The sequence below is a fragment of the Nannospalax galili genome, unplaced genomic scaffold (assembly GCF_000622305.1).
Source record: "Nannospalax galili isolate Female #2095 unplaced genomic scaffold, S.galili_v1.0 scaffold820, whole genome shotgun sequence".
Classification (NCBI taxonomy): Eukaryota; Metazoa; Chordata; class Mammalia; order Rodentia; family Spalacidae; genus Nannospalax; species Nannospalax galili.
In genome coordinates, this window is record NW_008346549.1 from 799,159 (window position 1) to 815,121 (window position 15,963).

At 46.5% G+C, this 15,963-nt stretch overlaps 2 protein-coding genes across 11 annotated transcripts in view; one reads left to right on the forward strand and one right to left on the reverse strand.

The window, feature by feature from the left end:
* The window catches only part of Comt (catechol-O-methyltransferase), a 32,492-nt gene extending 17,428 nt beyond the window's left edge, over window positions 1–15,064 (reverse strand). Inside the window, exon 1 of the mRNA XM_008843026.3 lies at window positions 14,935–15,064. The gene's annotated coding sequence lies outside the window, so the exon portion shown is untranslated. The remainder of the gene's footprint in view (window positions 1–14,934) is intronic.
* Window positions 14,992–15,963, forward strand: part of Txnrd2 (thioredoxin reductase 2) — a 56,339-nt gene continuing 55,367 nt past the window's right edge. For 7 of the 10 annotated variants that reach the window (XM_008843024.2, XM_029568296.1, XM_017800587.2 and 4 more), the window contains exon 1: window positions 14,992–15,130. In XM_008843024.2, the coding sequence (XP_008841246.1) occupies window positions 15,022–15,130 (109 nt within the window). In that variant the 5' untranslated portion in view covers window positions 14,992–15,021. The remainder of the gene's footprint in view (window positions 15,131–15,963) is intronic. The other 3 variants (XM_029568299.1, XM_029568298.1, XM_029568301.1) reach the window with 3 other exon arrangements.

Sequence of the window (15,963 nt, forward strand, 5' to 3'; positions counted from 1 at the left end):
ACACAACCCTGCAAGTCTCATCACCACTCATACATTTCAAGATCTAAAGGGGGCAATCAGAGCACCTCATATTGAGCAGAGCTTGGTGCTGTGTGCTTGCAGTCCCAACTTGGGAGGATCACTTCAGGTCAGGAGTTTGAGCCAGCCTAAACACCATAATAGGACTCTGGCAAAAAAAAAAAAAAAAAGCCAGGCATGTACACAAACATAAATAAAAATTTTTAAATAAATCTTAGGGGCTAGAGAGCTGGCTCAGTGGTTAATAGCAATGGCTGCTCTTCCAGAGGACCCGGATTCAGTTCTCAGCACCCAAAAGGCAGCTCACAACCATCCTTAACTCGGTTCCAGGACATCTCATGCCCTCTTCTGGCTTCCACAGGTATTGTGTGCATATGGTGCACTTAAATACATGCAGGCAAAATATTCATACATATAAAAATAAATTTTAAAAAATTAATCCTAAAACAAATAAAAAAGGCACTTGACAGAAGGGTGGAGGCTTTCGGCTACTCTCGGGTAAGGGTGGGCCAGTGACACCCAGAGTCAACATTTCTACCCTCCTTGGTGGCAAAGGTGCTTTGGTACATCCAGCCTGACACTGGCAAACTTCACCAAAGCCTGTCCCCAATACCTGGACCTGAGTGGAGTGGGGAACTGCACTGAATCCAGCTCCTGCCTCACCTAGGACATGCTCAGTAGCCCTGGGAGCTGCTGGAGGGCAGGAATACAGAGGTCCACTTGTGAGGACACCCCAAAGGATTTTACAGTTAGCCTCAATGAGACCCAGAAGACAATCAAGTTGGTGGGGGGCAGATGGCAAGTGATGCCCTCCTATTACACAGATGTGGTTTGGCTGTGGAGAGCTGGTGTCAATGCTGCCATAATCCGAGGCTGCTCAGGGCAGAGCTTTCCCATGCTTTGCAGAAGTGCCAAGCTTTTCCATGTGGCAGCCACTTACCTCAACAGAAGCCTCCAGACCCTCCTACTACATCCCATCTCTGGTGCCTCCAGCTGCTATCTTGAGAAGGAGTGGCAGTTGAGATGCTGTGGTTGCAAACACCACCTATACTTTCTCTGTGTGAATGCTTCTAGACAGGCTGTTACTGCATCCATTTGCGTCTGGACACAGGCTTTCCCAGGGGTCTGCTGTGTTCCACAGGCTGCCCTCCCTCTCACTCCCCAGGTCCCCAAAGCACAACAATTACACATTACGTGTCATTAACATATACTTAGAAAAAAAAAAAATCTGGGCCTGGTGGTGGATGCCTTTAATTCCAGTACTAAGGAGGCAGAGGCAGATGAATCTATGAGTTTGAGGTCAGTCTGATCTACATAGTGAGTGCCAGGCTATCGGCCATCCAGAGCTACATAGTGAGACCCTATCTCCAAAAGAAAAATAAAGGAAGAAATCCATAAACTATTACTCTCTGCAAAGATCCGGAATCTGCTTTGTGTGGTGCTGCCTACACACACCTGTATCCAAGCGCAGCAGGTATTGCTGGTCTGCTCACTCACATCTTCCTGTCCAGGAAGGTCAAGGAGGGAAGAGTGATGTGGAGCCAAAGGGAAAAAAAAAGTCTAGAGCACTAGACCACTATGCATAGGTGACCTCAGATGGCCAGCCAGAAAAGTCCACAACCAGTCTGAGAAGGACCTTCAGGAGCTGCACATCCCCACTCTGCACAGCAGGTCAAAGACTCAATGGCCCTTCAGAAGCATAGACAGAGACTGTGAGGGTCAGTCTACATTGTCAACCCAGTTGCATTTCGATTTGTGTGGTTTGAGACAGAAAACTTTGTATGTAGCCCTGAATGATCTGGAATTCACTATACCAGGCTGGCCTCAAACTCAAGAGATCCATCTGCCTCTGCTTCCCAGTGGTGTGAGCCACCACGCCCAGTGGACTATACCCTCTTAAACAGTAAGCCTAAATAAATCTTTCTCTCCTCAAATTACTTCGGGTATTTGGTCACAGTGAGAATATGCACACTGGGGGGAACACGGTCCTTGCTATTTTGCCACTACTGAATTCAACCACTGATACTGGCTATGGCACCCAAGAATGGTTGGAAGTTGGCCATAGACTACTCTGCCCTCAGAGATCTGGAGCCCAGAAAGTCAGGCATAATGACAAGTGGGCAGGTGGCAGGAGGTACTAGAACTGAAACACAGAAGTAGTACAGGTCCTCCAGGAGGCTAAAAAGGCCCTGCCTAGAGTTAGCTCAACTGGGCAGTGAAAATTGGACCTGGGGTGAGCCCTGCTCTGGCGGGCTAGCCCTGCAAAACAAAGGGGCACTAAGACTGGGGCCCTATCATCCTAGAGAGACTGTAGAGGTTCTCAGGGATGGGCTAAGCACCAGCACCAGGCACAGTGATGAGGGACACTTAGGCAGGACTCATGTCTAGGCCGGGAGGTGGGGGTGAGGACACAGGAAGATCAGGAGCCAAGCTATCACCCACTGTAGTCTGGCTCTGCTTATATCTGTAGAGTCAGGGACTGGTCCCTTGCCTCTACTGAGCCTCTGGTGGGCATTTAAGGAAGCATAAAGGCCCTGCCGGGCATGGTGGTACACACATTTAATCCCAGCACTTAGGAAGCAGAGGCAGGTGGATCTCAGCATGCTGGGTTTGGCTAAGAGCTGTGGAGGCTGTAGTCACCATCATGCCAAAGTGCAGATGAGAAGACTGGGCTCAGAGAAGGAAAAGCTGGTGGCTGCACCTGTAGATCCAGGGTCAGAGTGCTAGTGAGTCACCCTGCCTGCAGTAGAGCCCTCCACTGTGCCCTGAGCCCAAGGCTGGGCATCCACCTCTTTCTTCTTAAGGCTAGACTCACCTGTGGTCCAATGGCCTCTTTATCCTGCCCCAGCACAGGCTTCATGGGAGACTCCAGTGCTAGGAGCAGGACTACCTTTTTATTTCCCAGCAGGGGGCAGGCCTCAGGATACCCACCAAGAGGACTGGGAGAGGACTGAAAGGATGGGTGGAGGGAAGAAAAGGACTGAACAGCCCTGTTGGGATGATGGCCAAATCAGAACCCTGTACCACAAACCAGTCCCAACAAATGGGCAGGCTGGTTTCAGGTAGCTTATGGGTTAGTGAACAGGGCCCTAGCAGCCGTCCCAGGCACTGACCAAGCCTGACTCCAGCCCAGCCTACTGTATATAAGCTGACTTTACTCTTTACCTCACTTTACTCTTCAAAGGCTGGATGACTACCTCCCACCCACCCACTATAAGCTCTGGGCCCTATCACACCAGTGGCCCTGAAATAGATTTTCTCCCTACATAGACTCCAGCTAGGCTCTTTTGAGTCCTTTCTGGCCTGGACCTCCACTCTGGAAGAAACAGACTAGAACAAACCTGAACATAGTTCCTAATAGCTCAAGGTTACATCCTCAGGATGAACCTAGGCCTCTTCAGTGCCTGCCTAAGAAAGCTCAAGATTGCCAAACAAATGTTCTATATGCTGCAGCTAGCACTTAAAGACAGGACTCCTGTCTCCTAGGCTCAGTGGATCTGTGGGGCATCTGGCCTGGCCTGACTTCACTTTTTTTTTTTTCCAGTGCTGGGTCGGGGATAGAACCCAGAATCTCATGTATGCTAGGAAAGTTCTACCACTGAGCTATACCTCCACCTAGGAGAGTAAATTTCCTAAGCCCCAGTAGCAAACCCACATGGGTTTCCACGAAACCAACTCTCCTTCTGGAATGTTTTCAGTAATTTCCATTTCCCAATTCTGCCCAAGTCAGAGAGTTCTACTTTCCTATTATTTTTTCCCATGAACGTCTCATGTAGGCCAGGCTGGCCTCAAACAAGCTATGTAACTAAGGCTAAGGATAGCCTTGAACTCATCTTTTTGTTGTTGTTGTTGTCTTGGTTTTTTTTTTTTTTTTTTTTTTTTTTTTTTTTTTTTTAGACAGGGCCTCCCTGTAGAGACGGGGTCTCCTGGAGCCCTAGCTGGCCTGGAACTGCCTAATGTAGATCATGCTAGCCCCAAACTCATAGAAATCCACCTGCCTTTGCCTCCCAAGTATTAATCCCTCCTGGGATTAAAGGCATGCACCACCACCCAGCCTTGAACGCATCTTCTTGCCTCTACTTCTCATGTGCTGGCATCATAGGCGTGTGATACCATGCCCTGCCTATCCTATCCTTACCAGTTAACTAGCTGTGTTGCTCCTATGGAGCTAGGACTCAGAATGGCCTGTCCCACTGTTTTGGAGAGCTATGTCCCACCTCTAGCTGGCCTACTTACTGGGTATCAGGTGGGGAAATCCCCCTAGGTTCCAGGCTCTAGAGAAACATCCACTGCTAAAGTGAAGACAGACTGTTTCTCCTACTCTACTCACTAGAAGTCGGTGGTTCCTGGTGTTCTTTCCAAAGGTGCCTCCTTGGCAAAATGTTCTGGTTTACAGTTCCAAGTGCCAACTTGATCTCTGGGTTCAAGGTTGGAAGCTTCCTGCCTCCTTATGAGGCTTTTCTGTTGTGACTGCTCCTACTCCACTCTGCAATCAACAACCTTTTCTTTCTTACACTAATGTGACAAGGATAACTTGAAGCATCAATGGCATTGGAAAAGTTAAGATCTGACACCCTTACAACTGGCTTCTCTAAGGTTCCTCCCTTATCATTATAAACCAACCTTCCTTCCTTCCTTCCTTCCTTCCTTCCTTCCTTCCTTCCTTCCTTCCTTCCTTCCTTCCTTCCTTCCCTCCCTCCCTCCTGGGTACTCCCTCTCTTGTAAGAGTTTACCTTCTTGACCATAGCTACACCATGTTAAAGTTTAGGCTGACTCTAGTTTCTGAAATTATCAGGCAGTTGGCCCAGGGTATGGGCATGCCAGCTGGGCCCTGGTTATCTTGGGAACAGGTCAGAGCATCCTAGAGTGCTCCTGCTAACTGCTGATTTATGGCTTCTGTAGGTTATGCTTGGCTTGCTTCTGCAAAATAGTAATTGTTGCTAACAGACCCCTTTCTGGTTGGAAGACTTAGGGAAACTATTTCTAGGACACAATTGCTATACAACAAAACTCCCCTAGAGAGAACTTTGTGACCAAAAAGGCAAGGTAAATAATAAGATTGACAATGTCTGTTTATGTATGAGGAGGAAGGCATACAGATGTACTATGGTTTGGGTGGGGGGTTTGGATGGAAAATTGTATTTTCTTATGTATTTCCTTGATAATGTTTGTGTGCCACCATGCCCGGCTAGGCTCCTTTTCAACCTAACCTCTAACTTCTATCCCCCATCCATTCCACCAGACCTGGCCCTCACTACTCCAGCCCTTCAGCTTTGGATGGTATCTAGAACTTGAGGCCTCTTTCCCTAGTGGAGGTTCTCAAGGGAATCAGGGATTCCCCCAAAGCAACCTCTTGAAGCTGAACTAGAAGAGAAAAATTATTTGGATGGCTGGGAGGTAGCTCACAGGTAGTGTAAGCTTAGCCCGTTGGAAGCCCTAGGCTCTATACTCAGCACCAAAACCAAAAACAAGTGTATATTATATGTATGTGTTTGTATGGATATGTGCTGTGCATGTGGTGGTCACACATTAACACTGGGTATTCACCACTACTGCTTTCCACCTTTTTATTTTTATTTATTTTTCGACACATAGAGTCACTGAACCTGGAACTCACTGAACCAGCTAGACTGACTGACCAGGAAGCTCCAGGGATCTGCCTGTCCTCCCCCTGCCCCCAAGCACTGGGGTTGTAGGTGTGCACCACTGTGCCCAGCTTTTACATGGGTTCTGAAGATCTAAATTCAGGTCTGTATGTTTGCAAGGCAAGCACTTTATCCACCAAGTCATCATCCCAGCACCCCTTCACCCCCTTTTTTTGAGACAGCATCTCATGTAGTCTGAGCCAGTCTTGAACTCACTATGTAGCTGAGGATGACTTTCTGATCTTCCTGCTGAGGCACTGGAATTATAGATATGTAACTGTAAGAGTGCACCTTCTTGACCATAGCTATGCCATGTTAAAGTTTAGGCTGACTCTAGTAATTGTTGCTTAATAAAATAAAATTGTTAAGGGGACTCTCCACCTGTAAGCTTGGGAATTTAAACTTTTCACCCCTGGTTATGGTTTTTTCTGTATAAAAGCTTACCCTAGAGATGACTTGGGGCTACATACTTGGGTTCCCAACACCCTTGTGTAGTAGCCTGGCCAGTAACGACTTTCATTTGGCAAAACTTTGTCTGAGTGGTCATCTCTGGTGAAGCATCCCACAATATAACAATGCTGCCCCCTTTCTCTCTGGAGACCAACACCAAAACTCAATGTATGTTAGGCAAAACCTTTATCATTGAGCTACATATATTTTTAAAATATTTTATTTATTATTTTTTATGTGTATACGTGTATTGCCTGCATGTGTGTTAAGTGTACCCATGTCGTGTAATTCCCACAGAAGTCAGAAGAGGGTACTGGATCCCCTGGAACTGGAGTTACAGATGGTTGTTAGCCGCCATGTGGGTGCTGGAAATCGTATCTGGGTCCTCTGCAAGAGCAGCCAGTGCTCTTAACCGCTGAGCCATCTCTCCAGTACCGAGATACATATTTTTAGATGGTATAGAGGGATTAAAAATATTTGAGTCTATAAATAAACATGTTCTGTTTTTTTCCACCTTAAAAAATTGTATCAGGGGCTGGAAAGATAACTTAGTCAGTAATATACTAACAGAACAAGCATGAGGATCTGAGTCGGATTCTCAAAATCCACATAAAAAGCCAGGCATGAGGTGTGAGCTTGTAATCCTAGAGATTATGAGATGGTGAATTCATATAATGTGCTATCTGCTACAGACAAATTTGTAACTGTTTACTTCCTAGTGTTTTCTATCTTTTTTGTTTTGGGGGTTTTGTGATTTTTTTTTTGTTTGTTTGTTTGTTTTTGTCTTTTTGAGACAGGGTTTCCCTGTAGCTCCAGCTGGCTTGGAATTCACTATGTAGACCAGGCTGGCCTTTTTCTCACAGAGATCCACCTGCCTCTGCCTCCCGAGTGCTGGGATTAAAGGCGTGTAGTATCACACCTGGCCTATTTCCTAGTGGTTTTTTTTGTAAGATCCATGTTAATAATGTCTAAAAAATATGGGTTTGAGGACACAGCTTAATGATAGAGCACGTGCTTAGCATTCATAACATGCCTGGGTTCCATCCCTAGCATCACACACTCATAGACACACAGACACAGACACACAGACACACAGACACACACAAATACATGTCTATATTTACAAATACAAATATTTATATCAATATCATGTACAAAATTAATATATGACAATAAAACTATAGGAATAAAATGAGTAATGGGAAACAACTTTTGTGTATAAAATATGGCAGGAAAATAAGACATGTGGATGGCTCAGCAGTTAAGAACACTGGGTGTTCTGCAGAAGACCCAGATTCAAATCCCAGCACCCACATGGCAGCTAACAACTGTCTGTAACTCTAGTCCCAGGGGATCCGACAGTCCCTTCTGACCTCTGCAGGCATTGCACAACATGGGTGCACTTACCTACATGTAGGCAATACACGCATACACATAAAAATAATTTTAAAAAATTAAAAAAGAAAATAAGATCATGAAAAGTATGCAAAGAATGTAGAAAGTGTTTTATACAGGGAAGGAACAAAATTCTTTTTCTTTTTTTTTGTTTGAGGGGCTAATTTTTATTTTTGTTTTTTTGAATTAGGGTCTCACTTTGGCCCAGACTGGCTTCAAACGCATGGTGATCCTCCTTAGTCTTCTGAGCACTGTGTTACAGGCATGAGCTACCATGCCCAGATTCAAAATATTTGTAAGTAAAATAAGAAAAATAATCTGCTGTTGCAAGTTTGCAATTTACATAGCAAGTTCCATGCCAACTAGGGTTATAGGGAGACCGCGTGTCAAAAAGATCCTCTCCCCCAAAAAAATCTGAAAAGACAGACGTTGCAGATGGTCTACAGAAAAGTGACTTTTATGTTTTGGGAGCAAAGCTGACTAGGATTAGAGACAGACAGACATAGACAGATAGATATTGTTGTTGTTACTGTTGTTTTGAGACTATGTAGCCCTGGCTGGCCTCAAACTCAGAGTTTACCTGCCTCTGCCTCCCAAGTGCTGGGACAAAAGGTGTGCGCCACCACACCCTACTATATGTATTTTAAACAAGCTTTATTATCAATAGTGTCCAGGTGCAAAACTAGAGTTTGTTTTTCTCTCTGTTAAAGCAACAAAGTTTTCTGGATGATTGGTCATCTCTCTTTATATATATATGCATATACATACACATACGTATATGACATATACATACACATATGATGTATATATACACATATATACATGTGTGAGATATATGTATGCAGATACATATATATATATATGAATGAACAGGGTCCCAGGCTGGTTTCAGACTTGTTATATAGCCAAGGATTATCTTGAACTTCTGATCCTCCTGCTTCCACCTCCCAAGTGTTAGGATTATGGGTGTGCACCACCACACCTGGTTTATGCTATGCTAGGGACTGAACCTGGGGCTTCATGCATACTAAGCAAGCACTCTACCAACTGAGCTATATACACAGCCCTGGTCTTCTTTTACTAAGAAGGGTTTTTCTTTATTTTTTGAACATTCTGCCTAGGAAATAAGAATTCTATTATCTTATCAAAATAATTCTCAGCAGCACTTCAAGTGGGTCCTTTTTGCATCCTTGATTACCTAAGATGATAGTCTTTCACTGTTAAAAGAGCTAAGGACTGGGGCTGGAGAGATGGCTCAGCGGTTAAGAACACTGGCTGTTCTTGCAGAAGGCCCAGGTTCAAATCCCAGCACACACATGGCAGCTAACAACGGTCTATAACTCCAGGTCCAGGGATCTGACAGTCTCTCTATCCTCCAAGGGCATTGCACTACACAGGTGCACTTATCTACATGCAGGCAGTACACGCATACACACAAAATAAAAATAATAAAATATTAAAAAAAAAAAGAGCTAAGGAACTTTATAGTGATGTTATCTTCTATGGTCACATACTTCTATGAGCTTTCATTGTTACTATCTCTTTTCCCCTAGTGTTGGGGACTGGAGCCAAGGCCTCAACAGGCTTAAGCTGGAGCTGTATCATTGAGCTGCATGCAACCCATAGTCATCTTATTACCATTTTGGTTAAATGGGTTACTAAATTAGGGCTAAGGCTGTACAGAGTCCTTGGTTTTGTTTGGTCTGGACCAAACAAAAAGTGCTGTACAATCTTCTCCAAATTTTATATATATATATATATTTGCTTGTTTGTTTGAGATACGGTCTCACTATGTAGCCCTGACTGGCCTGGAACTTGATTTGTAGACCAGGCTGACCTAAAACTCACAGAAATCCATCTGCCTCTACCTCTGCCTCCTGACTTCTGGGATTAAAGGTATACACCACCATGTGCCTGGCTATTTATATATTTTTATGAGTATGAGCATTTTGCCTTCATTCATGCAAATGCACCATGTGTATGCAGTGCCTACAGAGGCCAGAAGACGGAGTTGGATCCCCTGAAGCTGGAGTTACCGACAGTCGTGAGCTGCCATGTGGGTGCTGAGAACCAGACCACTGAGCTATATATCTCCTGGAGATATCATCCATTCTTCTTTTTTTTTTTTTAATTATGTGTATGAGTATATATGCACCACATATGTGCCTGATACTTGCTGAAACCAGAAGAGGGTGTCCAAGACCTGGAATTAGAGTTACACGTGACTGTGAGCCATCCCACATGTGTGCTGGGAATGGAACCCAGGTCCTCTGCAACAGTAGCAAGTGCTCTTAATTGCTGAGGCATCTCCCCAGACACAATTCCACTTACCGTTTAAAATGTTGCGGCTTAGCAGGTAAAAGCAGGCTTGCTTAAAAAAGCCCAACAATCTGAGTTCAATATCTGAACCTACAGTGGAAGGAGCACCAACTTCTGATGTTGTCATCTGAACCTACACATACACACACACACACACACACACACACACACACACACGTGCACAATAATAATAAAATAAAATAAATATGTGTCACCAAAACAACCAATATTCCTTGTCATTTGCATTATTTTGAATGCTCATCACATCTTTAATCATCTCATGTACAGTTTTTAAGCACCACAGTTATTTTACTCCAACACTTGTTTCTTTTGAAGAGAAGGGAGACGTGTCTTGCATGTGGCCCAGGTTGGCCTTGAACTTGTGATCCTCCTGCCTTTGCCTCCTGAGTGCAAGGATTACAACCATGACACCTAGCCTCGGAGGATAGGCTTCTCTGATGGCACTGCTTAAATTCCTTTGAGGCCATATCACTGGGCTGGGCTAAGAACTCTAGTTGAAAAACTCATGGGGTCATAAAACTATTAAGCCAAGATCAAACAAAACAAAAATCAGGTTCAGGGGGAGGTGTGGCTCAGTACTAGAGTCTATGCTTAGCATGCTGGAGGCCCTGAGTTCATTCTTGAGCACTCCAAGAAATAACAATAAACACACAAATAAAAAAGATTGCCTGTGTAGTAAAGATCTGTAGTTTCAGCTACTTGGGAGACATGGGAGGCAGGAGGATCACTCAAGCCCAGGAGTTTAAGGCCAACCTGGGCAACACAGTGAGACCTCATCTCAAAAATAATAGAGATGGCTCAGTGGTTAAGAACACTGGTTGTTCTTGCAGAAGACCCCAGTTTGAATTCCAGCACCCACATGGCAGCTAACAACTGTCCATAACTCCAGTCCTAGGGGATTCAACAGCCTCTTCTGTCCTCCGAGGGCACTGCACAACAGGGGTACACTTACTTACATGCAGGCGATACATGCATACACATATAATTTAAAAAAAATTTTTTTTAAATGAATGAAGGGGCTGGAGAGATGGCTCAGCGGTTGGGAACACTGACTGTTCTTGCAGAAGACCCAGGTTCAAATCCCAGCACCCATATGGCAGCTAACAACTGTCTGTAACTCCAGTTCCAGGGGATCTGACAGCCTCTTCTGTCCTCTGCGGGCATTGTACAACACGGGTACACTTACTTACATTCAGGCATAACACTCATACACATGAGATAGGCAGGTCTCTATATTGGAGGCCAGCATGGTCTACATACAGAGTTCTAGGGGTGCAGGCTGGGTACGTAAGTAAAACCCCTGTCAAGAGAGAGAGAGAGAGAGAGAGAGAGGGAGGGAGGGAGGGAGGGAGGGAGGGAGGGAAAGGGGGGATTTAAGGACATGGGACTGCATAAGGATAAACAATGACTAATCTTTTTATGGCTGTTGTTCAGAATATTGCTGCCCCTTAGTGTTCTATTTTCTGAATATAAAAAGTAACTGGTTTCTCTTTAGCTATCCATGACTCACTAACTATTGAGTAAATTATACTTTGTCAAACAAAATTGAAACATTTATCTTTTTCTCACTGCCTGATCCCTCTAAATATCAAAACTTACCAAGTGCTTCCTTTCATAGTAATAGTTACTTTCACAGCTGTGATTAGAAACTGTTCTCCCTATAGCAGGACACAGTTGGAAACTTTAGGCATTAGTTGTTGACTGGAACATCCTATTTGAGAATGATTACACAGAAACAGATATGACCTAGACAGCTTTAAGGACCGAAGTTTAAGTTTACTGAGCCTGTTGGGGGACCCTGCTGCTAAGGTTATAGGCCTCCATGTCTGGATAGCTCTAAGGGAGCTATGGAAGGACTCCCTTTCTCAGCAGGGGGCCTCCTGCTCTCGGCCTGACTTACCTGGAAAGTGCCGCCAAGCATGGATGCCTGACCTTATTTGGAACATGATCTTTGGCATAGTTACCTGGAGTAAAAACTATCCCCAGGTTTTTTCTATATGATAATTAGGCATTGCCCCATAGTCGGATGATAGGATCCCTCTACTACATGTAAGTAAAGCATACTATGAGCACCTATCAGCTGAAGCTTTGGCTGCTGCCTCCATACTATATTTTCCCTAACCCCCACTGAATAAACGGAGCTGTTTCACTGAGTCTGGAGTTGTATCACTGAAATCTGCCTCCCTGGAAGGGCTTTCTTCCATCAGTGCTCACTGGCCGTCCTGACCCCGTTCATGCATCAGTGGCCAATGACTCACGAGGGGAGGGAGAGCCCCCAGAGCCAATGCTTACAAAGCCCTCTTGAAGAAACTTGCCTGGCAGGATGGATGTGGTGGTGGCTGCCTGTCATCCTAGCACTCAGGAAGCAGAGGCAAGAGGATTGTTGCAAGTTCAAATGCCTCGTCTACACAGCAAGCTCCAGGTCAGCAAAGCTACACTAAGAGACCCTATCTAAAATAAAAAAAATCTCAGTGATGCTCTATGGAAAAAAAATTCTGATTTTATTAGATCTGATCTGATTATTTATACCAGTACAGTAAGAATAGTAATTGACCACAAAGGTCTCTGAAATATTGCTTTGCTGGAACTTCAATAAGGAATTTCAAATTAAACTTATTATTTTAGTTTTTTTGATTTATTTATTTTATGTGTATGAATGTTTTGCCTGTATGTATATAAGCGCATCATGTGGGTACAATGTCTGTGGAAGCCAGAAGAGGGCATCAGATCCCCTGGAACTGGAGTTATAGACAGTTGTTAGCTGCCATGTGGGTGCTGGAAACTGAACTGGGGTCCTTTGCAAAAACATCCAGTGCTCTTAACTGCTGCTCCATCTCTCCATCCCCCCCCCAACACCTTTTTTTGAGACAAACTTGCTATGTATGTGAGGATGACACTGAACTTCTCATCTTCCTGCCTCTACCTTTCTGGTGCTGGAAACACAGGCCTATGCCACCATGCCTAGTTTTATGCAGTGCTAGGGTTTGAACCCAGGGCCTCATGCATAACAGGCAAGCACTCTGATAGAATGTGTGAATTGCAGAAGAGCCACGAGCCTCATTAGGGAAAGCCATAAATCCCTTAAAGTGTCTAACTGGCCCTTAATTGGCGGCCTGGCATTGCTCAAGCCTGGCTCTGCTCACCCCTTATCAGTTGGTCACTCCCAAGCCTGAGAGAAAGTGTTTGTGGAGCCCACCTTTCCTCTAAAGCCATAGATAACATTCCTGCCAGTTTCTGGGGAAATAATCCTGAGAAGGAGACCCTCAATCACTCCATGATCACCAAGCCTGGGCACTAACTCAATTCCCCACTAAATGCAGCTGTGTCCCACAACCCTGGTATAACCCCCGCCTCCTTCTTTTTGTCTAGTTGTAGCTGCTTGGTTCCGTGGAACAGTCTCTACCTTTCACTGTATCTTCTTTGAATAAAGGAAGATATATTCCTTGCCTGTTGCAGGTCTGGCTTTGGTTTCTTGTCTCCTACTCCTCTATCTTTCCTTTTATTTTCAAAAAATCAAACACACTCTACCAACATCTTAGTCTTAGTTCTGCTAGTCTTTGTGAGGAAAAGGTCATGGAACAGAACAGACTTCTACTGTTCAGGTGAAAGAATGCCCCTCCTCCTTAGTTGTGTACTCTCCTTGAACAAGGTTTGGCCACACTTGGTCAAGCTCCTTCTAATGACTTACCCACTAACAGTCTCTAAGAGCTCAAGGCTGCATCCCTAGGGTGACTTTAGCCACCCTCCCAACCCCCTAAGTGCCTGCTTTTTGAGAAAACTCCAGATGGCTGTTAATGTACTGCAGCTAAAGCCAGGGCCCCAGTCACCAGCTTCTATGGGCATTCTGTTCATAAGTCAGCAGCAAATCCATGGTGGGTCCTCCACATCCTTCCCTCTCTGATTTTTTTTTTTTTTTTTTAACTTTTTTGAGACAGGGTCTCCCTGTAGCCACACCTGACCTGCTGACCTGGAACTTGCTATGTAGACCAGGCTGGCCTCCAAGTTGCCTGCCTCTGTCTCCCAAGTGTTGGGATTAAAGGGTTGGGCCACCACACCCGGCTTCCACTCTAATTTTAGAAATTGCTCCCTTCCCTGACCTCTGCATTCTCTTGTTCTCCCTCTGAACTACTAACACTTGGTGTCACTTTTGCCCAAATGGGAATGGGCTCAGTTTTTTTTTCCATCAACAGTACTTAAGTAAAATTTGTCCCTCATCTTGGCATTTACTAGGATAGTACTGATTTTCTGAGACAAGCTGTCCACATCTTGGGCTATACCCCACCCAGATCTCTAAAAAGAAGTTACAAGTACTCATGACAGCTTCCACTGTACCTCTAAGGCCTGGAGAGCCAAGGACCCCCAAAGATCTTGGCTGGAAGAAACTGGAAGGGCTGCTTTGTCAGCAAGAAAAGCCTGTGTGACTTCCTTCTTCTCTAACATTTCCTGGATGAGGCTCCACTATACACCTAAACCCAGCTCTGGGGTGCTCTTGAGCCCCGGATGGGGTAGCCATTATCTTGCAAGGAAAGGCCCCAGGGGCATCCTAAAGGCCCCCAAGAGGGCACGTGTTGGGGAGACTGTTGAACAGTTTCGGGCTCTACTGGCCATCCCGTGGACCTGGCAACTCTGGCTCTAAGGTTCTGATCCCCCAAAATAGGTAGGACCCTCTCGCGATGGACCAGGCCCACCAAAGGACTACCATCCACATCTTCAGTTTCCCCATTCCAGCACAGCTCTTCAAACCCACATCCACTCCCGCTCCCACCCCCACCCCTGCATGATGTCTGGAGACCTGCCTCGGTCCAAAGACATCACCACCACCCCACCCGCCAGCCGCGACCACAAGTGTCACATTCCCCAGTCCCATCCGGCGTCCCCCCCCCCCCGCCCCGGGGTCTAGGTCAGACCCCGTACCAGGTCTAGGGAACCCCCGCCAAAAGTCAGCTCCTTCAACCTGGCCCCAGTATGCCAAGTGCACGATCCGATCCGCACCTCGAGTTCCGAGGCCGCTCCACCCAAGTGCAATCGGCTATCTGCGCTCCACCCTAACCCTGACCCATGTCCCTGCGTAGGGAACAGCACTCACCGCTCACAGGCCACCCGCCGGGTCTGGCTAGGCGCAGAAGCCGCTCAGGCAGCGCGGCGGGCAGCCCCGGCCGCCAGAGGTCCCCCGATGATGGCGGCGATGGCGGTGGTTGTGCTGCGGGGACCCCGAGGGCACTTCCGGTGGCGGGTGCCGACCTGTACGCGCGGGGTCCGGGGCGCGGCGAGCCCAGCGGGAGGTAGGGTGGGACAGCGGGCTGTGTGGTGCGGACAGCGTGTCTGTGCGAGTGTCCACGTGGGAGTGTCCCCGCGGCGCGGGTGCGCGCCATGGCCAAGGACCGGGTGTCCACGTGGGGTCTCGGGCTGGCTCCGCGCCAGGTGTCCGCGTCTGGGTGCCCGCTCTGGCCAGGGACACTGGGGTCGGAAGACCAGTTTACTGGGCAGAGTGAGACCTGCTTCTGGTCTGGTAATTCGCTGCTCTGATGGGGAAAGCGCTTGGGGGTCCTTCTGCATTGGCTGCAAGGTGGTCTCTTGGAGGTTGTGCATCGCCCTCCCCCAGCTTAGTATTAACTGTAGCCTTGTAGGATGTCAGGGCTCTTGTCGCCAGGTACCCCATTAGCCAAACCATAGACACTTCTCACAGCCCCCTAGCGGCAGGTACTCTTTGTCGTTGTTGGTTTTTTGTTTTTGTTGTACCTCCCAATCGTCCCCCACCCAACTCCCTCAAGTAGCCCAAACTGGCTTCCAGCTAATGGTTAGTTGGGGCTGGCCTTGAATTTCTAATCCTCCTGCCCCCACCTTCCAAGGGCTGGGATTGCAGGTGTTCCCCACCATGCCGTTTATTGGTTTGGGGTTTTTTTGAGGCAGCCCAGGCTAGCTTGAACTCCCATTTTTCCTGCCTCAGCCTCTGAATGTTGGGATTGCAGGGTGCACTCCCATACTCTGCCTAGCAAATGCTTTTAACTTGCAGATGCAGGGAATAAATGAAACGCTAGAGAACCAGTGAGACCAAGCCCCAGTGCATGTCCAGGCTATGTGTGGCCTTGAAAAGGGGAAGAGACTGCTTTGCTGG